The sequence below is a fragment of the Tauraco erythrolophus genome, chromosome 21, assembly GCF_009769465.1.
Source record: "Tauraco erythrolophus isolate bTauEry1 chromosome 21, bTauEry1.pri, whole genome shotgun sequence".
Classification (NCBI taxonomy): Eukaryota; Metazoa; Chordata; class Aves; order Musophagiformes; family Musophagidae; genus Tauraco; species Tauraco erythrolophus.
The window spans coordinates 6,679,447-6,704,330 of NC_141485.1; the positions used below are offsets into that span (position 1 = coordinate 6,679,447).

Consider the following 24,884-nt stretch of genomic DNA (forward strand, 5'->3'; position numbering starts at 1 on the left):
TGAGAGAAAACACAGGTGGTGCAATACACATAAGCTGCCAGTAAAATGTGAAAATTAAAAGGATTTTATTGACTGACATGTTCTTCCTGAAAACTCATTGAAATGTACAAACTGGACATTCAGTAACTGATTTGTACATTCTGTATGTTACACCGATTCTTGCAGCTGCTTTAAAGAGAGAATATTATTTTCACTTACAGGATGTTCACATCATTGCAGACACCAGCAGTGTTGATATATTCTAGTCTAAAAGTGAAACCAAAATAGAACTGGACATAATGGTACATCGCTTTATGCCAATTCTATTGAATCAACATGCGCCAGTTTCACACATCAATTCATAAGTACCTACTGCACAGTTAGTGAAACACCCGACCAAGCATATGTCTGAAGTCACGATCGCTTATTAAATTAAACCCCTTTTCCTAGACCTCCAAGGTATTTGTAGAGATAAATGTATTTAACTGAGCTTGATTCCCTGCAGAATGCTCAGACAACCACATCTTGTCAGTATCTCTCTAAAAACCCTAGGTCATACTTCACAAAATTCATTTCAGGTGTAGGGATCTACACAAATGTGCAATTAGTTTCAACAGGCTTCAGAGTCCTTGCACAACAGAATGCCCTATTCTCTGTCCATAAGCCATCACCTGACAAAACAGTATCATCCTCAATTAATGACTGCCTATTTGTAAATTTAGAGCCACTCACTGATTTCAGGCCTGCTAGAACAGCTAGGTGTATTTCAGAGCTGTCTGAGGGCTTCAGAGCTGCTAATTTCAGAACTCCCACGTTTGTTTTTAAAATCTGCAGTCATCATAATGTTACACAAAGGCCACAGCAACTGTAACGCTCCATTCTGTTGCTGTTACTGACCACTGGGCATTGTCTATGTAGCAGAAGATATTAAACACTGTATGCCATACTTAGCCTGAGGAGCTGTCTCACAGAGGAACTCATACATGCCTTTGTACTTGTTTTCAGTCATCAACTGATTAATTACAGTCCTGTATTTCTTTTTTTCCTGGTACAATTCTAAGAGCAAAAGGTCATTAGATTCTGAAGAAAAGAGGTCTCTTTTATAAGCTCGATACAGTACTTTTATATTTCAGACTATGATATACAATGTATACCATAAATTAAGACAAATACTTGTCACTTTATCTACGTAGGCACAAGTAAATCAGTGACTTTACTGAAGCGGAGAGATCTTCAATGGTATCATGATTCTGGACTCCATCTCCTGAATAAGGGGCACTGAAAAAAATTGAGACAGGGTTTTATTTCACTAACAGAGATCATTAGCCGTTCTACATACTCAGTTTGAACAGGTATTATTGTCTTCAAATTACTCTCCCAGCTAGTGCATGCCAAGTCATCAGCAACCACCAACGTTCCTGTAACTGAAGCGTAGTAGTTTTGAGAACAAGTGTTTTTTAATATAATCTCTCTGCTCCTTTGAAGACAAATATTCCTATTCCTTTTCACTATAATGAAAGTTTTCTTGCATTCTTCTGGTATACTTCCTTCGAAAGGTACCCTATGGAACCAAAAATCTGACATGCTTAGCTACTTTTGTCAGTTTTGTTATGAAAGCTATCTTTGATGTCAAAGATTGCCTGGCTTCTGGTTAAAAAGTCTAAATTCCCTTTTCAAAGGGATGCATTTAACAAAGCTCCCGTATTTCATGAAATATTAGAGGTAATAATTTAATATAAATTTCACTATTGGCTCTCTAAATTTTTGGACACAAACTTAAGCATTTACACAAATCTATTCTTCTACAGAAGAGGTGATTTTATAAAAATTCACTATTAACGTAACAATTTTTTAGCAATTAGGCAGCTTTTCCAAGCTTGTACGATCAATAGCAAAATTCACTTTACAGCTTAATGAAATGTCCCTCCTTTCCCTTACAGTAGAAAAACTGACACACAGACACACACACACCAGAGATGCAAAACTTTTTATCATTGTGCAACACACAGAAGAACAAAAATGATGGCGTGCACAAAGGTCTACCTCTGGCATTCCACCAAAGTTAATAGGTTACCTGTGTAATAGACTAGTTCATCCCAGCCAGGTTTATGCCACGCAGCGTTCCTTATATCTTCTCTGGTTTGGAGGTCTTTGTAAGCTGGTGAAGGAAAAGAACAAGCATAAAGCTTAGAATCAACTCCTTTTCCTTCTACACTTGAATAGCTCTCTTAAAAGTACTCTAGAGCATAATTAGGAGGCTGCAAACACTCGGAAGGAAAAAAGTCAGAAGTTCTTCTCCACAAAAAGGAAAAGCTCCCAAACCAACGTAAACAGAAGGAACCGAAGAAGAGAGAATGTCTTAGATGCAGGTAAGACAGATAATGCAAGAGTACAGTTCTACACGAGCGGTGTCAGATTTCTAATGCTGGAATATAATATTCTGAATTGTTGAGATATGAAGATAATACTGCATATTTTCTAAAGGAAATATTGGATAATGAGTTTCTTCAAGTTGCAACAATCCTAACGTGAAAAGTAACTAAGGATTTGTGGAGACTAACGCACAGAGAAACCAAAACACCATGATGTAGTAACGTAAATAAATGCTTGACTTTCCTTTTTGTAGGTGTGGTATACGTGATGTTTGAAACTAAACTGTAAAAACCTGACTTCAGCACGAATGAGGATGGAGAAGAGATGGTGGGACATGGCTTGTCATGCTTATGTTACTGAAAGCAAACAAGTAGTCCCGAGTAAGAAAGAACAGTGAGAAACTGTTGATGGAACCAGAAAAAGCATTAAATGTTCACTTCTGCTTGCTTGGTTGAGAAATAAAGTTACCTACACAAAAATTAAGAAAATCAACATTGTTGGTGTAAACCAAAAAAAGCCTCTTAAGACATTCCTTTGCCTTCTATAAAAACCTTGTCTCCTGGGCAAAGTCCACAGCCTGTTAGGGGCTGATTCAGCGAGAAAAAAGCAGAGAACACAAACAAATTTACCCCAGAGGTGATGAACCATATACAGCTGTCCGATTTGTGAGAAAAATCCTCCAACTGCTTCGTTATTATCCTGTCGGAAACGAATTGCACGAGCCCTACAGAAGAGCAAAGCAGCTATTAAAGACAGCAGATCTGAGTAGGAAATCAGTGATAATTGAAAAGAAAGCAGAGTTGAAAGGAAGCCCAAATGTTGAACAGCATTTGCCTCAGTAATTAAAAATCCACAATACACTGATTTAAAGCACTAATTAATTAAAATACACCTATGTATCTTGTTACAGTGAGTTAAAACTAGAGGCTTACAGATTCACTACACTGTGCATTAATCATTCTTTGTCCTCAACATTAGATCCAGCATAAAAATAATTGCTGGAACAGTGAAAGTGGCAGCATATTTTTATAGCAAGTTCTCCTAAAACTAAATCCTCAGGTTTCAGTCACATCATCTTTGCCACAGTCACTTACCATAGATTGTGAGGTAGTGGATTACAGATGTTTTTATTCACATGCACTATGCAATACTTCATGATTTGTTGTGTAAATAAGATCAATATCTTTCTTAACTAGATATCTATTGTATCTTCTAAAACAGATTGGCTACCACTATAGATATGCCTATTTTATAAAAATCCTCAATTCAATTTAGTTTATTCAAATTATTGTAATTAAATAAATTACATCAATGACAATGACACGTCTAACAATCCAAGTCCTCACTTTTGTCATAATAATTGAAAATACTCTAAATTATTTAACTATCAACCATTAGAGCTGCGGGGATTTAGTGAATGTAAATTGAAAAAAACATTCGCTGGTTTTAAACAAGACCAAATCAGAAGCATATACTCAAGAGAAGACTGTCTCAAATGCTTTTAATCTAGGTATTAAAATACAAATGTGCTGCTCAATAGGTTTTCAAGAAGCAACTTGATTTTTAAAGATTAAAAGAGCCAAGACTTAGGCTATTTAAACTAAAAGCAAGTCAGCTTCTAGTGGTGTTGTGAAAGATCAACATAGTCTCAAGGCGTTAACCACCACCCCTCACTGCTGAAAATAAATGGTTTCTGCTTTTTACATCAAAGTAAAAGGGTTATGTGAAGGAAAGCCAAATCACAGAGCCCACAATGTTGTTTGCACGCAGAATTCCTCTTTCCTTCCTCAAAGGATAAACTAAGGGTCAAAGAACTACCATACAAGTTGCACAGGCCATTAACTGGGCGACTGAAATGCTTTGGTACCATTCTGCCACCTCCACTTTGTGATTTTTAAACATACATCGCTCAAACAGGAGAACCCAAGTGCTAAAGGAACACTTACCAGTAATTTCCCCACTCGATCATCGTTCCGGGCTACAAAAACAAAACAAACTGTTAAAACTGTAAAGAAAGTTAAAATATTTGGACAGTTTTCAAAACATTTACATATGGAAAACAGTATGTACTAACAAAATCACTTCCTCCAAGTGATAAGCATATTATAATCATCTGTAATTACTCTGTTTACTAACTGTACTACTTAGTCATTAGACTGAAGTTTCCTTCAAATGAAAACACAGGGTTTTCAGCGCTGCAGATAACAGTATCTTGTTGGAGCCTGCCTCCATTTTGGACCTCACACATTGAGAGCAACGACTCAGACATCAGCTTTGATAAGAGCCAGATTTTTAAGGTGAAGTCTGTTTTCCATCTACATCGTATAAACATGCTTTGAATGTTTTACAACAGCATAGAGTTTAAAAAATAAAAATTTAAACTTACTCTAAGTTGATAGGATCTCAGTTCATAAATATTAGGCCCCTCTCTGGGAACAGGTTCATTCCAGAAACTAAACTCCAACAACAATTGGTTCTTGCGTGAGAGAAGCATGTTACCTCTTTCTTTGCGAAATTCTGTGAATTCCTAAAAAACAATGTGATCACTGTCAAACTGTGTCTTATGTTTCAACAACAAAAAGCAGTGTACCATACGGTGACTTAGATTTTTTTTTTTTTTTAATGCTATCTTGGAGTTCTGAGACATTGAAATCCTTTAAATTGTAAAGGCATCTAAACTCCTCTGGCATATTTGAAAACTTCAGGTGGCATGTTTACACAGCACTGTGTTTCATAACGTATTCAGCTATTAAACCTCAGTATTTCTAACATGAGAATAAACCCTTCTCCAAAGAGGTTTCTAAGTTCATGCAGCAAGAGATGAGATATTAAAGTAAGAGCAGGTGTTCAAATATGTATTTTTTTCTCTGATTATTCTTCGTTCTCTTCCAAGTAAAATAACCAATTCTATCAAAATCAATGCATTTTACCTTATTTTGACGGAGTTTACTCATGACCTCATTGAGAGCTGGATAGCCTCCCTCATATCTCCACAGATGAACTGAAATAGAAAAAAAGGAAGCTTTTCCTGGGATGTAACAGACTAGCGCTAAACCTTATGGAGTATTCACAGTATAAAATGCTCTCCATACTACAGAATTATACAAAAATAGAAAGCGGGTAACAGTTATAAAAACAGATTTTCATTAAAGAAAGCACTACACATTTGAACATTTTAAGAATAAGGGAATCATCTGCTTTTTGAAGAAGGTTCTCTTGGAAAATTTTGCAATCTACTCTGAAGATAATAGGGAAATTTCGGAAAGGACATTTTGTTGCCATGCTAGTAAGATGTGATGACTTTTACATGACTGTAGTTGAAACTGAGATTCAACTGAAGAAGATGACTTAATTCCAAAAATGTGTTTAATACCAATTTCATCTAAGAGCAATAGAAGGGCAGAGTTTTTAGTTCAGTAAATTACTCAAGCACAAAGAGCAACACACTTTCTGTAAGACAAGAAAAATGATGCAAATGTTATTTTTGAGGTAAACATGACATTAAACAAAGTAGAAGGTATCTGAACATGCTAGAGTTGTTACATTTGCTAGGGCTTACCCCATATAAACAATTTCAGAACAGGTACCTACATTTGAGTTTTTTCAAAGCATTCTCTTTTTAATTAAGCATAATAAAACCCTGTAATAAATCATAACAATATTTATTTACAAGCACTTAACATAGCAAGGCAACAATATTTCACCTCAAAGAGTCACAAAAGTTATTTTCTCTCCTCTAAAGCAGTCTTGTGCCTTTTCCAGGAGAGCAAACTGGAGACTAACGTAAGGCACTTCACTGTGACAGCAGATCCATCCAGTGGGCCTGCTTCTCCTGTCTTATCCCCGGGACAAATTTCATATATCCACCTAATATTAACAGCCTGGGCACGAGTACTGAACAAGTCAAAACCCCAAACATGCTTTACTGCACTGCTGGAACAGTTGCAATAACATTTTCAAGGTGGGCTATGGATGCAACTACAGATACAGTCTGTGTTAATACGTTACAAAAGCAACGAATGAGACTCGGCTAAGACATTCTCGTTTCAACTGTCTTCACTCTGCAATTCCCCTTCAACTTTTAGAATTGTTTCTCAGACATTGTTTGGTTTATCTGCCGTTATTTCTTCGCATTTGTTCAGTGCCAATATTGCAATATGCTGTGAATTCAGGAAAAATTAAGGTGTATGTGAGTATACTTATCAATAACAAAGCAACGACATTGATACTTGCATAGCCAACTACATAACAAATATCAGTACACTACTCTATTTGTGGCTTCCCATTCCTTCAATTTCCCTGAGCTCAGGAAATTTTTCAGGTTTTCTCTCTACACTAGACTCTTTGTAGTTACCTCTGTAGCAGCTCTTCAGTAATTTCTAGTTCCAGTATGCTTCCAATCTGCATAGTTAGGCAGTATCCTTATATGAACACTAAAGAAATATTTTTACTTTCCTCCAGTAAAGGCCTAGCTTATTGTTGAGTTTACAATGCAATAATTTTTTCAGGTGGCGTGAACGATTTGCATTTCATTATCATGCAGTAATTACAGTGTGAAAGTCTGAGTAAAGCGTTTATACTGGCCTATACAAGAATAAACTCTGTTTTTGTAAACCTTTGCCTTTACCCTAAATATTCAGGAACACGATCCATGCCTGCAAAATATTACAGGACCACATTTTACAAGCATTTCCCCAAATCTGTTAATCTGCCACCTGGAAAACATGAAAGTGTATTAACAGCAGGACAAATATTAGGAATTAATGCTTTACTGTCAAATTCAATGAGACAAAAAGCAAGTACTGTAAATGCCAACATGACTACTGATGCACACAAACCCTCACTGTATACATTGCTAAAGGTTTACTGTCAACAGAGATGATTTAAAGAGAAGAAACCTGCCAAGCACACATTTCACTTGTATGGTTTTACGTTCTGTTGTACTTCTATCTCCTACCAGCCTGATCTTGCTCTCCGTACCACGTGTTCCAAGTCCCCACCAGTGCACATGGGTAGTGTTTTTCTTCATGAATCTTTGGCAGCACCTCTTGACTTGAAAACAAGGAATACAGACACTATGTTGCATTTCCTTCAGGGAGGCTACAGTTGATATGTATAACAAATCACCACACGTTTATCATTATGGCATGAAAATTCACAAGCTCTACTTTTCAGAAGGGAAAGCTGAAGTACAAAAATCTGCTATACAGGGGAAAGAACTACAACACTACAAAAAATTAAGGTAAGTGTTAACCATTTCTTGTACTTTATGAGAAATACATAGCATGGTAGAATTCTTTTGATGCAATAAATTATGTCTATCACTGAAAAGGTTATCCCACACATTACGAAAATAAGTATCAGGATGTCCCACCAATGCAGAAATGCAGAAATAATACAAAATAGAATGGTAGAAAATAGAAAATACAGCCTAACTACTTCGGTGATTTGCTTTAGGAAAAGCTTTTATTTATGGAGGAAAGTAGAATACACAAAAATAGGAAGGGATAGTCTTCTGCACCAATTACAACGCTATTAATTTTGTTGAGCTGAATGAATAAAAACAAGTATTTTGACAGATGAAATGATGACTGTACTTCATGGTATGCAATCTTATCGCTTTCTACCATTTCAGAAATTGGTCTTAGTTTGAGGCAACTCACCCATTAAAGCAGAGTGAAACTCCCTTAAAAATACCTCCAACACAAAATTTCTATTTGACTATTTCCAGTATTTCTAACATTTTTTTGAACTTTAAAAGTGGCCTACATTAGCATTAGGAAATTAAGTCTTACTGATTGCTGACTTGGTTAAGACAGCTTTCATTGCACTGTACTTTGATGAATAAATCAACTAGTCTGGTTGAACTTTGCCTTTTAATATTTTTCCCTGAATAATTACCCTTCTCACTCAGCTTGGCTCGCAGGCAATGAGTCTCTCTGTACAGTATCAGATAATAGCAAGTAGGCTGGTCTTGGGCTGAGAGTCATTACGTATGAGCTTTCCTCTTGATTCTGCCAGTGACTTTCTAGACAACCTTGAGCAAATCTCATTATCAATTTGTACCTCAAGATTTCCCACTACATAAAAAAATATGATAGAATGATTCTTCAAGGATGTTTCACCATCAGTTCATATTTGCAAAGCATAATGACATCCTAGAAAGGCAGCCTTAAACAGGAACATTAAATTATTATAATAACCCTGAAATATATTTTGTTGCAAATTAGAGGAAAAAAAGTCCACAGAATATCTTAGGAACACCACCTTTTTTGTTTTTAAAAACTGTTGCTAATTCTTCAGAAGAGCTCCTTAACCACAGTAATTCTTGAAGTACTCTCATCATTGTTTTCATTACATTATTTCTTTATTAACACATGATGACTAATCCTTATTATGATTTGATACGGAATAAGGAATTAATCTGTTCATCTTTAATTTTGGGAAAGGAAGGAGGGAAGTTAAGAATGGAGTAATAAAAAAAACTAAACCTCTCTGAAGTTTTCTCCTTCCCTGGAACACTTATTTTGCTTTGGTTTGGAAAGAATAAATCTAATCACACATATTTCATCTGATTGCTGTCAGCAGCTTCTTTCTTTGCTATTGTCTCTTTCCTTGAAAATAAGAGACATTAAAATATTGTCTCTTTCCTCTGCTTTCACTCAACATTTAGGTAGCTCATGAGAAGTGGTTCCCTGTCTTGTATAATTAGACATGTTTATATTAAGCTTTTAAACAGAAAGCTGGTTGAATGCTAATTATGCTTCTCTGTGTATTTATTTTTTTAAACAAAAAAACTAAAAATACATTCTGATTGCATGTTATTCTAGTGGATTTCTATGTTTTTATAGCAAGGAAAATAGTTTTGGGTTATCTAGCCCCATTTCAAAGCTGAACACATGAAGGCACAGAGATGTGAGATGACCTACTCATGGCTGTATGGCCAACCAATAACAGAGTTGAGGACACAAACCAGGAGTTGTGAACTTCTTCCCCACCTTCCAGCCCAGCTGGTGTTCTCACCAATACATCACACTTAAAAAAAGTGGTTGCAGTAGGGTATCATTATGCTAAGAATGTTTTATTTAACTGACAAGAGGATCACTGTCAGTGAGAAAGCACTGCTGTTTCGAAACGCGTGAGGCTCACTGCGTTTCCAAATTGAAACATACAGATCTTGAAAAGGCAGTTGTTCCGGCTCCAGAGTGATTATGTAGGCAGAACAGGACTAATATTTCTGCAATTTCGTCCTTAAAGTAGTAAATTTAAAATGTTACCAATTCATATATTTTATAAAGCTGTAACTTTTCAAAAAAACTCTAACAGTACTGCTCCCTTTGGAGGATATCACCCCAATGCAAAAATCCCATCCAAGGATTTGCATTCATAGCTCTTTAAGAGCAGATCTTAGTAACATTACTTTTACAGAAGGATATAGATGATCTGAGAGAAAGTCGACCCCTGAGTTTTTAAAACCTCCTCAAAGTTATACTTCAATTTAATACTGGCATGTAGTTTTACTTACCGGTGATCCCTCCCTTTCCTTACTGTATGCAGACAGTAATCCTCAACACACTCCTACACTGCAGCTGCAGTGGAACATGATACATACCAGCATCTACCCGCATGGACCATTAATTGTAAGACAACTAAGGGAAGGGAGAGAGCTCCTCCAACAAAAGTCATCAATGTTTTCACAAATGGCATCATCCCAAATCACAGCTTAGGAAAATGACACCTCCAAGACGGAAGGCAGGGGGTGAACTGTGCAAAGTATCTTTTGCCATCTCTCTCCAAGAATAACATGATCTACTTAACACCATGCCCTGAAAGTAAAAGCAGAATTTTTCCACCTCCCCTCTAAATTATTACGATATTTGACAATTTTCAGAACAGCTTGTGACCAAATCAACGTTTAAAACGTGAAAACATAGTATGCACACTTACCAAAGCTTGTTGTAGGTCTCTAGACATTCTGGTTTCACATTGTGAACTGTAACAACAACATTACATGAGAAATGCAGGAACAGAATAAAAAAATGGTAATGTTAAATATAAAAATATCACTCACTCTGTAGTTTATACAGACTGCTGGTCTCTCTTTTGGCTAGCAGGTTGGAGTGAGCATCCTTCCTTGGATCAACTTTGCGAACGAACAGCGATTTCAACCAACTGTCTTCACGAGGTCTGCTAGCTGAAGATGCCAGTGCCCTACATATTAACAAGCACGTTATACTGTCACTTAGTGTGTCTTGAAAAACACCCGCAACACAGGGAAGATAGGCACAACCATGTTTAATGCAAACAGTGTCATAACACACAGTTACAGACACATCTATTACCAAAACTTTCCACTGAGCCACTTCCCAGCAGGTAAAGGCAGGTTTTTTTCCCACTGAGATTTACCCTCTCACAAACCATTTTACTTGACATGGACCTGAACAGTTAACCACAAACTATCCACTTTAACTCTTTGTGCACGTGGCAGGGAATAGGTGGATGGCTGCTTTTGCTGCCTATTTATCTTCGCTTTTTATCAAGCGTCTTTGCTCAAAAAGGCTGGGTCTGTCCTGGTGAACACAGACAAAAATGAAAAAGAGCAAAAAGACAGTGTACGTAAGGCCAAATTTGTACAGTGCAAATAGGAAAGTAACTGCCATATGTCCCTATGTTGCTTAAATGCAGTCCTAAAAAATGGAAAGTTAAATAGTGCATCTTTCAAGAGAAAAAATATAGTGAACATGTAATTTGGGAAAAATTTTGAATGGCAGGAAACAAACAGTCTGCAAATACTTCAATTCCAAATTGTGGCAACTGTACTATGTAGGGGTACAGATCCACACTCTCTGTACAACAGTCACAATTTTCCTTTCTTTGAAACAGAAGAATTTCACTCATTTTTCTATCTAATCTTTATGCTGTTTCTGCAAGTACACTTCCAAAATAACAGTAATTCCCTTTACACCACAGAGTACACAAAACCTTACAATTGGTAACTGTGCTTTTTTAAAATGATGGTTAAAGAAATTATTCTTTTTTTTCCAGCTGACAGAAGACCTCTCAATCACCCAAAATTGTGCAGAAGGGCAAGAAAGCTGATGTATTTAACTGATTCTCTATAATGTATGACAGGGGAGCCCAAGCCCAAATGTTTTCTTCTTTCTTCTAAGAAGCACTTCCTTTAATTTGCCTCTTTTTGACATGAGGTTTCTGCTAAAATACTAAAATATTTATCTGACACACTAAAACTGTGGTGCCACAGCTGGAAATTTAAATCTTTTCCCGGCTCAGAAGTCAACTTTTCACCCTTAATTACTGCCTGGGAGATCCAGAAGATAGCTACTGATCTTCAGCTGTAAAGTCTTCCAGATATCTAAAGTTTGTGACAATCATTCAAAGAAAAAAAAAAAATAGAGAAGAAAAATCTCCACTTCCTTTGGGAAAAGTATCTTCATGAACACGCCTGTGTGTATCACACAAAAGTAGTTCACGCTAGCAGTGTTATCCAACAATCAACCTTTTAGTCCTAATGTCCGAAAATAACCTAACGAGCTGGTTCACCCTGTGGAAGCAGGATGCAGGAAAGGTGAAGTATTTCACAGCAGAGAAACAATAACAACTAGAAGAACAACTGCAGCTGAGATGACCATCAATATTAAGAAATAATTAGTAAATACCTCATTGGTGCATTTATTGACAATGGTGCCTTCTTTGGCCCTCAGCAAACATACAGACGTGTTACTGTACTGAATGCTGAGCAGCTATTCTTGAGCACAACCATCTAGAAGGGCACTCCGCGGTAAGGCTGTTGTTAAAATAGAGAGCACACAGCTGCCTGGAGTGGAGTATCTCCAATCTCAGCTGGAGGAGGCAAGGCACAGGTGACTGCAGTTGTGTTGTCAAATCTGCATCAGTTGCCACAGGAACACGAGCTGTCCCAGATGACAGAGGGCAAACTCCATCTAATAAATCCAAGTGGTTTTAAAAAGCTCCCTTAAAGTGTTAATGCTCACTGGTCAGCAAATGGGGCTCTAGGAGACAGAAGTCAACCCCAGTCCTGCAGTGCTTGTTTTTGCAACTCAGATCTGTAAATTATTGCCATTTTCTCCTCTTTATTAAAGGGAGTTACCAACCTAATACTTGGAACACTCTTCTATGAGGATTATCGTTTGTGACAAACTCTGAAGATGAAAGAGAGAAATAATCGTGTTGCTTTTTTTGTGAACCAGTTTTATTGGTTCTCCAACAGTAAGCTGGAGTTACAGGGATAATACTGGAAAACAAATTCCCCAACAATGAGGAAACTCTCATGACTGGAATGTTAAACTGCACCTAAAACTGGAGGTATATTTAATTTTCAATACAAAGAAATGAGTTAATACTTCACATTCATGTAAAATCTTTTACCCAGCAATTGCAAAGTTCCTTGGGAACAATGACTAATAAATCATCACTGTCCATCTAAAAATACACTTTACTTACAATAAAGAAAGGTAAGAGCTGAAGTTTGTCAAAACAGATAGTCAGTGCACCCAATCTGAGATCCTAGGGCCTTATTTTGAATCCATATCCCTCGAGAACTTCTACACTACTGGTGTAATTCTAGACACCCACAAATCAATAAGCCCTGACCTGTCTATCGGTTCACTCGTGTGGGCAATATGTTCCCAAAGTTAGCTCTGGAAGAGTAGGGACTAAATCCATGTCTTTCGATTGCCAGTTGTGAGCATCAACCCCAAATTAGTTCAAAACTAATCCATTAACCAAAAGATGCACTTTTAACTAACTTCTTAACATTATGCCCCACAACATTGTAATACCTGTTCCAAGTGAAACAGATATTGGATCCAAATTGTTCCCAAACCCAAACACCTCTAATGAAAATGTGACTATACACACTGAATGAATGTAGACACACTATATGGAATTACCATTGCACTTCACAATTTTTCATGTTTTCATGCCATCTTTTGAGGCACTGCTTGACTATGCTAGCAAGTTCTTATCCTACAAAAGTTACCTATGGGGTTAGGTTTCTTGCCACAAAGATTGGGCTGTGAACACAAAAGGGTAACACTGAATAGCTTGCTTAGATTAAAAACTATGGAGAAAACACTTCTACCCCACTTAGCTTCTGCTTTATCACAAAATATACACTGGGTGGGAGATATCAGGTCAAATATTTAGATTTTGTAGAAACCCATGTCTGCCTGGAAGAGAAAGAAAAACAACTTGTCGATAATTGACAGTTTTTGATCTGTGGTCTAAATAGATGACAAAGTTTATTTGAAACAAAAAAAAACCCAACAAAACATGCACATAAAATCTCACAACATATCCTCACACAACTCCCCCCATTCCTGTTCTGAACAGCTGCTTGCAGTGGTGCTTTTAGTCTTGCACAAGGGCTGCTGCCCATTCTGAGGCTTGAGACAGCAGCTTTCCCTGTTTCAAAGAAAGGGAGAAAAAAATCTGTGTAGACCCACCCCAGCTGGACTACTTCTGTGTCTCCAACATTCAGGGAGCATGTGTGTCTGCTTCCTACACCCAAGACACACGTGAGCACATCTGTGACCTGAAAACTGAGCATGTGTGCATGCACCTGTGCCATCCAGGAGGTGTGTGCATGTGTCTGACTCTTCACACATCAGACGTGGGCATGCAAATGTCTGCACCCAAACGCTTGACGGATGTGTCTGTGCGTGTGCCCTGGCACCTGTGGACTGTATGCACGTGCACACACATCCCAGCTGCTGAGGGAAGTAGGAATACAAGTGCCCTGACACCTAAGGGTTGCACACACACACTGGGGTCCATGCATAGCTGTGCATCACGAAGGCAGGGAGATGCTGGTGTGCGCAGCCATGCACCCCAACACTGGGGGAAACATGGATGTCAGGGAGGGGTGCAGCCTGGCACCCTGAGCGTGGAGCAGCTGTGTCCTGACACCAAGGGGTGTCATTGTGTGTGCAACCATGCACCCCAACACGAGAGGACACGAGATGCAGGTGGCCATGCATCCTGTTGCCCGGTGAAGCTGGGATGCGGAGTAGCTGTCCACCCTGATCCTGGAGGGATATTTGGGCGCAGAGCTTCCATACACCCCAACAGCAGGAACACGTGTGCAGGCTGGCTGTGCGCTCCGACACCCGGCGATCCGTGGCCGTGCGGTGCCTGTGCCCCCTGCTGCCCGCAGGACGGGGTGTCCGCGCAGCCTGAGCCCGGGGGACAGGTGGCAGGGGGTGGCGGGCACCCCGACCCCGGCGGGGCAGGACAGGGCAGGAGTGCGGCGCGGTGGGGCAGCCATCATCCCCACCCCGGGGCGGATTCGGGGGAGGGAGGGGAAGGGGCTGGCCTTGGCGCCCATGACCTTGAAGGACACCCCGCGCGAGTCGCACTTCCCGCCCCACGGGAAGGCCGCGGGCCCGGCCGGTCAGCTGCCCCGGCGAGCGGGGCGCCATTTCCAGTCAGAAAAGGGGAGGGGGGGGTGTCTACGCGGCGGGGCGAAGGGAGGCGCGGGCGGCGTCGGTTCCATCTCCAGCCTCCCTTGGCGGCCCTCTCCCGCCCGCCTCACCCCCTCAGGGCTCACCTGAGGGCCAGGCCGCCGCCGGGCGGGAAGCGCGGCACGGCGCTGGCGCCCGCCAGGCTCCGCCGCAGCAGCACTCGAGCCGCCATCTTGCTCCGGCCGCCTCCCTCCTGCGGGCGGGGGGGCGCGCCGAGCGCTGCAGCGCCGCCGCACGGGGCGGGGGGGCGGTGGTCCCCGGGAGGGGGAAGCCGGCGTGCGCATGCGCGGATCGCCCCGGCCCAGGACCCCCTCCCCGCCCCGCCGTTGGGGTGACCCCAGCCCGCTTTAGGGTCTCGCCCGAAAAGCGCTAAGCGCGAGCCCCAGCGTTTCCTGAGTCATGTGCAAATACTTGTTTCTTTTTCCCCAAATAAATTGTTCGCCCCCACCTCGAGTCGAAACGGTTTCTGCGCCGTTCTGGCACTATTGAATTTGGCTAAGCTGGTGGTGTCCGCCAGCATCAAATCCTCAAGTAACTTTAAACTAAGAATAAACTTATAATGAGGCCAATAGTTACAGTTCTAGAGGCAATTAGCCAATAAGCACAGAAAACAGGTTAATAATGTCTTTCTACAGCACATACAAAGCTTGGATCATTTCACCAGGCAGTTTCCGTTGCCATTTTATGATTTTCATATCAACGCCCTGTGAGAGTAAATCAACAGCTACCACCTGCAATGTGCTTTAACATCAGTAAAGTAAAATGTTTGTGGTACCTCTTTAAAAAAACAGTTTAACCCACAACTGCCATCATGCTTTTAAAAACAAGTTACACTTCAGACTATGTACATTTAATCCCATTTTGATCTGACGGCATGTCGAGTTCTCGAGCACCCCTCCGAGAGCCCACCTGTAAACTTAAAAAAACCTGACAATACTCTGTGATGAATCAACCTGAGAAAAAATGTAACATTTTCACAGCTACTCAAAAATGACAGGAAACACAGGGAAAGAGGATTTACTTCCCCAATTAGATGCAGATGCAATGCATTAACCAAAGAGGAAACTTTTTCTAGTTCTTACAAACATTATATTTCTAGTTACTAGAACACTTATATCCACCAAGGGTCAAGTTCCTTTACTGCCTGCTTGGATGCCACTTAAGTGCATTTCCCACAGCCCTGGGCCATGTTCTAGCCTGGGTCTGATTTCTCTCAATCTCTGCTCGGGATGAAGTTTCACATTTTACATTTACCCAAGCAGGAATCAGAGCCCAGGTTTCCTTCCACTTCGACGAGGGCCTTAATCAGGCAGCTACAGTTACTGAGTAATTTACATCAACCTAAACCACTTAAACATATCAACAAGAATAACCTACAGCCATACATTGAAGACACTTCCGAAAAGTCAGAGGCCATGTTCACATTCCTGATTTACACAGGGACATTTGAAAGAAAGTGTCTTGACATCCCAGCTTATTGATTTGACATGCAGGACAGTACTCGAGGACTAGCATTCCAAGAACGGTATTTTTTGATTTGAAGCACTGAAGAAAAATTAAGTTTCTCGTTCTTCCTGACTCACATAATTTACTGAGTTCAATTGGACTTTGTTAGCAGTTTGCAGGCAGCTGAAACTGATTTTGCACAGGTGAAGGAAGTTAAAGGGCAAATGATTTAGACCACTCTGACACTGGAAGAGAACACAACTGACAGCTTATAGTAACTTGCTGGCTCAGTTTCTTAGAGTAAGATATTTTAGGTCAGAGGAGCTCTGGTCCAGATATACCTTGTTTAGCTTCTGATCTTAAACAAAGACCAAATGACATAGGTAGACACTCCAAAAAGGATTTCTCAGCTTTAATACACAACTGTCCCCTCCATACAGAGACATGGAATGCTGTCACCACAAATGCTGCATTTTGAGGCAGATGCCCCTGTGGATCTGAATGAAAAGTCAGCAACACAAGGCTGCTCTAACAGCTGCACACTCTTACTTAGCTTGATGTCCTGGAAGAGAGAACACAACATCCCCAGAGCTGTAGCAGGATAAAGTGATCTTTAATCATTAACTGCTATGGCCTTCTAGTTTCATATTAAAGTATACAGCAAATCAGTACCTGTATCTCTCCCAAAATGTGTTGTTTTAATTAGCTTTTCTGATGAGATTAAATCTAACCATCTTTACTTAGACTTTTTTGGCTTTGTATTCTCATCAGCTTCTATTTCCTGCTGGCAGTTCAAAGAGATCCATCTCTCCCAGAACTAAATACTTTCTTTGGACAGGTTACAAAGGCAACCATACTAAGCTACCCTAAATTTTTATTCTCACCTTACTGCCATTATAAAGGCAAGTGGCTATGTTTTTGTTAGAGATTTTGGAAGTTAGAAGATACTGCAATGTGCTATGAGTGACTCTAAGATGAAATAAGGACACATCCAGGCAGCTGGTTTCAAAATTCTACACTTCCTTTCAAAAGGTTTAATAGCATTATCTTAATTAATCCTACAAACCACAAAAGGCTGTCTGAAACACAGAACAATCAAATAATATAATGACCCTCCCACCAAACTTAAACATTATACAGTTATAATCTTGTCTTTCTCAATTCAGAAGAGCTTGAATCCAAGTGAGCAGCTGGCTTTTGAAACTGTCAGGGCTTGGGGCAAAACTACATGCAACAAAACAAAGTGTTAACACTAAAGTCACATTTTGTCCATGTTTTCATTTAAAGATTTGAGGTGCCTATCAATCTGTAACATCTGTTCTTATAAGCAGCTATGTTTACTATTTATCTTGACTACAGATTTCACTGAAACATTTAACATACAACAGCAGGGCCCCAAACATCCCTGACAGAGACAAGCTGAAAAGCCCACTATTTAAATTTGTTTTTCCCCACTATTTGTCTGTTGAACAAACTTTAAGTTCCTGAAGTTTTTCACTTAGATAGGTAGTATCTGCCTCTGTCAGATTTTCTGAATCTGACAGATTTTCAAGGAATCTAGTTCCCGCACAGGGCTTTCCTGTTATTGGGTCTATGACATTTCCAACCTTGAAAACAATTTCAGCCAGTTCGTGTTTCACATGTTTGCTCCTCCGCTCAGGCAAAGCTTTCAGAAGAACAATGTCTCCAACAACACACTGCTGCAACGGATCATGGGCAAAATAGGTTTTTCGTTTGTTAAAGAACTGTAGAAGGAAAAAATGAAACCTTGGCATTAGATTTCAAAGTTAAGCAATTGGTAAATGTATAGTTAATATAAAACAAACTAAATTTCACTATGGAGAAGTAAAGCCTTATATATTTTTTAAACAAGATTCAGTTTGGATCGTGAAGAGAAATGCAACTGTGCACTCTACTGTTTTTCCAAAGAAAGCACAGCAATACTCTTCCCTGACAATCTCTCCGGTCAGGATGTTGTTGCCGACCAAGCCTGTGAAAAGGAGAAGGGGAAGAAAAAGCCAAGCACAAAAAGCTGTTCCTAGTGAACATGTGGATACTGGTAAAAATAACAAGCTCTGCACTTGACATAGATTCCCTTTCTGAGCACCACCACTTTCCTCTAGACTCTCCGCCCTCTAGTTCTGCTGTGTTAACCTTTCCTCTCCTTTGGATGCTTCCCATCAACATTGCTTCAGCAAAACAGCTGCCTTGGATCTTCCATTCAAGCTGGAGGACTTTCCTCTGCAGTCCACACTTCAAGAACTGATATTAATTCTTATTCATCCTAATATGTCAAAAGTACATCAGCCCTGAAATTAGTATTTTGAAGTTTGTAATTTGAGAGTTTTCTTGCTCAGTTCACTTTCTTCCATTTAAAAAGTCAGTATTTGTTCTAATTGGAACAGCAGAACTCAGAATCTTCTTTTAAGAAAGAAATTTACAGGTTCTTCTACTGAATGAAGTATTGGACCAGGATCCACAAGGCCCATTATCTAATCCTGACTCTATCCTTAGCCTTCTGGTCACCAAAGGCAAGTTATTCCACCTACCGTGTACCATGGTTTCCCTACCTAAAAATGGAGAAAATAGTACTTTTACCTCCCCTGATTGAAATACATTGACGAGAAGTGATAAAAACAAAGCTTGTACACCACATCACAGCACAGCTTCAAATACTAAGTATGCTTACAATTATGCATACAGAAAAACTGCTACAAAATGAATTGTACAAGTGACTAATATAATGTGAAGTTTCCAAAACAAAACACACTCCAAATCAATATGAAAAATTAAAATTAAGCATGAAACAACAAAAACTTACCTCATCAACTGACATCAAATGAAGTGCATTAACAAAGCACTTCAAAGAAATAAATTTAGCAGATAATTTTGAAAGGAAGCATCCTCACAACACAGTGCTTTTCATCCTTTGAGTCATCCTCACAGCCAAACTGTTATGCAAGTTCCTTAAGCAGTTTGCATTGTAAAAAGCTATCAAAAATTCTAACAGTCAAATCAATAAAACATTCCTCCAAATAGCACAAAAATTACCATGCAAGACAAGTTGTTAACCAGCTTTTACCTTTAGTAAATAAGGATCTAGCACAAGCCTTGTCACTCTCACTTTGGCAGTTTTCTGCATTTTGGTTCCTATTACTTTCCCTACTATCCATTTTGCATGGACAGCTCCACGTGGTACAGACATCGTTTAGTTATGGTCATCCAGTGCCTGGCAACAAGCAAGTAGACATGTTATTTTAACAAAAAACCACAACCAGTTTCTGATCAAAGCCAAAATTACAATTTCTGTTTCTGACTAACAATGTAATTCAGTCATTTTGCTGGAAAAACAAGGTAGATGCAAGCAGTTCAAAGCTCCATAAATTGCACTACCTCAGCCTTGTTTTACAATATATGAAGGTATATGAACTTGTCCCCATGACCAGGGAAAGTTACTTCAGAATGGCAGCAAAAATGGACATAAGACCTTACCCAAGAAAGCCCAAAAAACTCCTTTGAATCATACCAATTGTCACATACACAATACAGAAATGTGCAGCTGTGCAAGCTATTACACATTTAACTCATACTCCAGCAGCTGTTTTTGCTGGAGACCTGTTAATCAGGTCTGTGTGCGACCAGAGTTAACCCAAACAGGGAGCAGCCTGTAACTTTTGTTCTGAAAGTCATTTGCTTGTATCACGTTGTTAGTTGAGCTGATGAAACCTAAGAAAGGTAATAAGCTTCTGAAAGCGTAAGTCACATATCAAAGAGCTGTCTGACCTACGTAAGTATATCGCTTTTAAATTAGTTCTTTCCTATAAATAATTACACTCCACTACCTTATTTTGCTTAATGAGGGAGAGCTTTCCACGCCACTCTTGCAAGAGTCACGGGCAAAACAGACAGCTAAACATTAGAAGACTTGAACAAATATTAACACCAATGAAGACTAACGACCTTTTTCTCTCCCACCCAGCTATGTACTGTTAAGCACAACTGACACTTGTTGAGTTCTCTGTTTATCCATTTTGTAAGACTAAGCGATGCTTGCTTTGATACTGCAACACACCAAACTAAAAGTTTAGGGATACAGGGACACATCCATCGGGTGGAACGCTTTGAGCAGCAATGCTCGGGGCTGCTTTTACCCTCGACTCAGCTGTGTGGCCCACAGGGCTGCAGGACGGCGCCTGCGAGAGGCCCTCCCTCTGCAAAACAGACCGAACCCGCACCAACCACAGCGACCGGGCCGGGAGAGGCAAAGGCAGATAAAACAAGCAACATCCACAGCGCACAAGGGAGCCGCCAGGAAGACGGGAGCCACACAGCTGAGGTTGGGCGTCTCTCACAGGGAAGGAGAAGCTGAAAGAGATCGGGAGCCTTCCCCACCCCCCCGCGCTGGGTCTCCGCAGTCCCCCAGGCCAGGCCGGGCCGGGCCGGGCCGGGCCTCAGCAGCCTCCCCACCGGCAGGGCGGAGGGGGAAGGCTGTCCCGCAGGCGCCAGGCCTTCCCGGGCAGCCCCTCCGGCCCGGAGCCCGCTCCATGCCCAGGCACCCCAGCCTCACCGCCACCCAACCCCTCTCACCGCCAGCTCCCGCCGCCGCGCCGCGAAGGCCTTAAAGAATCGGGGCCGGAGCGGGCGGAGCCGAAGCCGGAAGAGCCGCGCGGCGGCGGGGCGGGGCCAGCGGCGGGGGGGCGGAGCCAGCGGGGAGGATTTAAAGGCGCAGGCGGCAGTGTGGCCCCCTCAGAAGGGCCTGAGGGCGGGCGGGCCGGCGGCTTGTTGAGGGCTTTGTGCTGTCCCTGAGGCGTCCTCGGTGTTCAGTGAGGGATGAAGGCGGATGAAAATGAGGTTTTCTTTCTCTCCTAGCCTGGGGGGGGGCCATGTGTTCTCAGGGAGCCCCTCTCCGTGGGGAGCCCTGCCTTACCTCCCGCCCCCGTGGGCTCACGCAGCTGAAGCCAGCCCGGTTTTTGGTACAAATAATTGATGTGGTGCTGCCTTCAGCAGCAGTGCGCTGTGCTGCGTGGCTGGGCACGGTCTGCAGCAGGCCTTGGTCTGGAGGAGGTGAGGAGGCAGGGGGGTGAGAGCTGAGGTGCCGTTTCACACCCTGAGTTTCAGGGAATGGAGATGGCCGCCAGCACAGTTTTGTTTTGCTGTTGTGTGGCACTCGGGTCTGTTTGCACAGGAAGTATTTTTGTGCTTTTGCACCTGCTGTTTGTAAATGAGCCAAATCACAAAGGTTTTCCAAGTAAATCTGGAATAATTGTAATGTGGAAAGTGAGGTCTGGCCTGTTGTTCCTGCTTATCCATACCCTGGTAGAAATTCACCTTCTGTGACTCTATATTTAATATGGAGGGTTGAAAAAGCACCCAACAGCTTACAAACTAAAAACAGTGAAAAAAGTCTTGACTTTGCTGTTGCTTTTGGGGTAATGTGCTCCTGCCAGCTCATGGAGCTTGTGCTCTCTGTTCCTGTGAGTTCAGGCTGAGGCCATCCCTTCTTTTATTTAAATGTATTCATTTATCTTTTTCTGCTGGCAAATATTTTGGCTGCTGCCCACTTTCCAGGCTTGTTCTCTTTAGGTGTTATTGTCCCATTGTCTCTCCCCACAGGAAGAGTTCAGGTAGGGAATTCCGTTTACTATGGAGCTTCACTTCTTAAGGTGTCTGGGTATGGTGTGAACAGGCTATTCTTTGTATGGCTGGAGACACTGTTGAAATAGTTTGATTGAATACTGTCAGAGGAGTTATTTGGAATTTTATTATTAGTTCTTACAGATGTTCAAATCAAGATTCATGAGCTTCTCTTACTTAGTGCCTTATTGCTTCGATTACAGTGCAGAAAAGTTGGGAGGAGTCTTGCTGGCACAGGCAGGAAATGGTTAAGAGCCTTTCCTATCACCTGGGAAAGCAATTCTTTGATTTTTCAGAGGGCGCTAACATGCTGCAGTTCACAGGAAACAAAGGAAAGGGGATCAAGTATAAAAGTTGTTCTTGGATTTTATTTTCAGTGGCAGACCTTGCAAGGGCTGGATATTGATGTCTGCTGAAAAATACAGAATTTTGGATTAAAGAGAATTTTTTTTCTTCTTATCTTCATTCAGAAAATGATCTGTGAGGTAAGTCTTGATTCCAACTGGTGACTTTAGATAACTTCTTTTTAGATTGAGGTGTAAGAAAAACACTTATATTGCTGACCCATTTTAAAACAATGATTTCTTTGCTTAAATTGTTACTTGGGCAGGGCACAGAGGGAGAAATGTGAGTCAACAACTGTAAAAAGCCTGCAATGTTTTCCTGTATTGTCTGCATTCAAATTGCTTGCATTAATTTCTGAACTGAAGTATAGAAATTCAGGAACCAGGAGAAGCATAATGAGTCAGGGGAATTTGTGATTAAGAGTTGCAGTAAATACTTCAGCAATGACAGGAGGCTTTCAAATTGTTATAGTATCTATGTTAATGTACTTTTGCAGTTGTGGAGCCAAGTGTCTTCTATTGGTGGCTCTTAAAGTACTTCCCAAACTTTTGTTTCTTTAAACAATGCTGCACTTCCAAGGGTTTTATATTTCCAGCTTGTGTAAAGGCTTTCCTAGCAAATGGTACAGTTGTTGCCCCTGTACATGTGCTGATTCTTAAGGGCAGGCTGCTTTTGGGGATGTAAGAGAGGGCTCTCATAATTGCCATTAATTCCTAGCCTGTCTGCAGCTGAGACTGAGGTGGTCTTACCTTAAAGTGCTGCTGGCTTTTTGTGTGTATGTGTGAAAACAGATGCTTTTTTTCTTGAGTGGGGCTGACCAAAGTGGGATTGGATGGTGGTAGCTCACGCACAGTTGTCACTGAGAGAAGTGCCATGTGAAGGGAAGTCTTTATATCCTGTGGAGAGCCATGCAAACCATCCATTCACCTTGGGAATGCTAAACTGGAAGTAAATTGTACTCTCACTCTTAGAATGTCAATTGCAGCTTGTTTGTTGAGGTATTTCTCTGTGTCTGTCTCTAATGTACTGAACTCTGGTGGATTTATTGAGCTTTTTTGGGGGAAGGCCTGATTTAATTTTCTTGCTCTTTGTGATTTTCAGTTAATACTGTAAGCAAGTGCTATCTGATGTGTGGGTTATTTCCCATTTGGGCAAAACGTGCAGCGCAGTGATGTAACACGACTGCCCATCTAGTGCTGTGATATCGATAAGCATCAGTCCTTGCAAGAGTCGCCTTGCGAGTTCTTCTTGCTATTGCGGGCTGTTCCCAGTTTCCCTTGCACCCCCACGTTTTGCTCAAGCACTGGTTTCTCATTGTTAGGAAGGGAGAAAACTGTAATCCAGTCAGAGCTGGTGGATGTCAGTTCTTTCATCTTGGACACGAGCACACTAAAAGGCAAAGTCAGGACTATTTAGTTCCTGTGAATTATATTCCTCATCGCTGTTTCTGTTCCCCTCATCAAGCAAAGCTTTTATCATTTTTCCCTTGTTTTTTATAAGGTGCAGGAGAAGCTGTGGACATTCGCAGCTTCTGAACTGTCTGTTCCCAGATGCTGGCTGGGACAGGAATCTTTCATCACCCTGCCCCATTTTGGATTAGTGTGTTATTTGGTAAGGTTATGACATGCTCTATCTATCCCATTTCGCTGCTTCTGGATCTTGAGCTTAGATCCCTGTGGCAACTGCAGAAGTAAATCACTGGAGCTCAGTACCAGAAACTCTATCTTGAACCACGTTGCACAGGATTCACGGTTAAATGTTGTTATTAGCAGGGATCTAGAGAGTGTATCGCTTTTGCGTTTAAACAAAAGTTTGCAAACCCAGATTGTCTTATTTGGCAAGTTTTCTCTTATCTGAAAAAGTTATTTTTCTAAAAACTTGGCTCTTAAGTGCTTTTGCTTATGTTGTCAGTATCTGACATTCATTTAAGCTATTCAGTGCAAAAACCTTTTCTATTTCTTTACTGGTGCTATTGATTAAAATGCAGTTTACATTTCTTGGGAAAATTTGATATTCAAAAATGTCTTTTCACTGTGAGTCAGAACGTACTTTTCCATGGAATAAAAATTCTGGAAAGGAAAAAAATGCTATTGGAAATGTTGAACAAATTATATTGTCATTTCAACCAGGTTATACAAGAAAAAAGAAAGAACTTCAAAGTCAAAATGAAGGGCTCTGGTATTCTTGTCATATTTTGAGAAAATTAGTACATTCTTCTGCAGTTCAATTTTATCTGTTCAGCGTTTTCCATATGAAACACTTTGAGAACGTTCTGTACTGGCCCTAACTCCAAGTTCCTGTTTAATTCAATTGGCTGTTTCAAATTACATATTAAAAATGAATTATGAAGCTTTTTTCTCCTTTGTCTTCAGCCATTGGTGTTTCTTCTAGAACTAATAGAAGGAGATATTTCCAGTATTGTATAGTAGTTTGTAGTTCTCATGCTTTAACTGCTATATCCAATGGTAGAATTATTTACAGTAAATCTCTGGTTTTGAAGAAAACTGGACAGGAAAGACCTTTGAAATGTAACAGGTTAAAATATAATTTTGCTCTTAGCTGTGTTGCAGCTTGCAGATGGGAGATCAAAAAATTACGGGAATA

At 40.6% G+C, this 24,884-nt stretch overlaps 2 protein-coding genes across 4 annotated transcripts; both read right to left on the reverse strand.

The window, feature by feature from the left end:
- Positions 1 to 78: 78 nt before the first annotated feature.
- Positions 79 to 15,042, reverse strand: NIPSNAP2 (nipsnap homolog 2). 2 transcript variants are annotated; one of them, XM_086624412.1, is made up of 11 exons: positions 14,995 to 15,027; positions 14,342 to 14,405; positions 10,424 to 10,546; positions 10,300 to 10,345; positions 7,310 to 7,404; positions 5,283 to 5,353; positions 4,739 to 4,879; positions 4,299 to 4,330; positions 2,982 to 3,076; positions 2,054 to 2,137; positions 79 to 1,257 (listed from the first exon to the last, which is right to left on the reverse strand). In XM_086624412.1, exons 1-11 carry the CDS (start codon positions 15,025 to 15,027, stop codon positions 1,193 to 1,195), a joined length of 849 nt encoding a protein of 282 aa, XP_086480538.1. In that variant the 3' UTR covers positions 79 to 1,192. The 2 variants fall into 2 exon arrangements, with proteins under 2 accessions (XP_086480538.1, XP_086480539.1); XM_086624413.1 differs by lacking the exon at positions 14,342 to 14,405 and having other exon boundaries at positions 10,424 to 10,563; positions 14,942 to 15,042.
- Positions 15,043 to 17,312: 2,270 nt separating this feature from the next.
- On the reverse strand, positions 17,313 to 20,940 carry MRPS17 (mitochondrial ribosomal protein S17). Of its 2 annotated transcripts, none has more exons than XM_086624530.1 (3): positions 20,889 to 20,940; positions 19,384 to 19,530; positions 17,313 to 18,046 (listed from the first exon to the last, which is right to left on the reverse strand). In XM_086624530.1, exons 2-3 carry the CDS (start codon positions 19,504 to 19,506, stop codon positions 17,756 to 17,758), a joined length of 414 nt encoding a protein of 137 aa, XP_086480656.1. In that variant the 5' UTR covers positions 19,507 to 19,530; positions 20,889 to 20,940; the 3' UTR covers positions 17,313 to 17,755. The 2 variants fall into 2 exon arrangements, with proteins under 2 accessions (XP_086480656.1, XP_086480657.1); XM_086624531.1 differs by lacking the exon at positions 20,889 to 20,940 and adding an exon at positions 20,593 to 20,668.
- Positions 20,941 to 24,884: the final 3,944 nt, after the last annotated feature.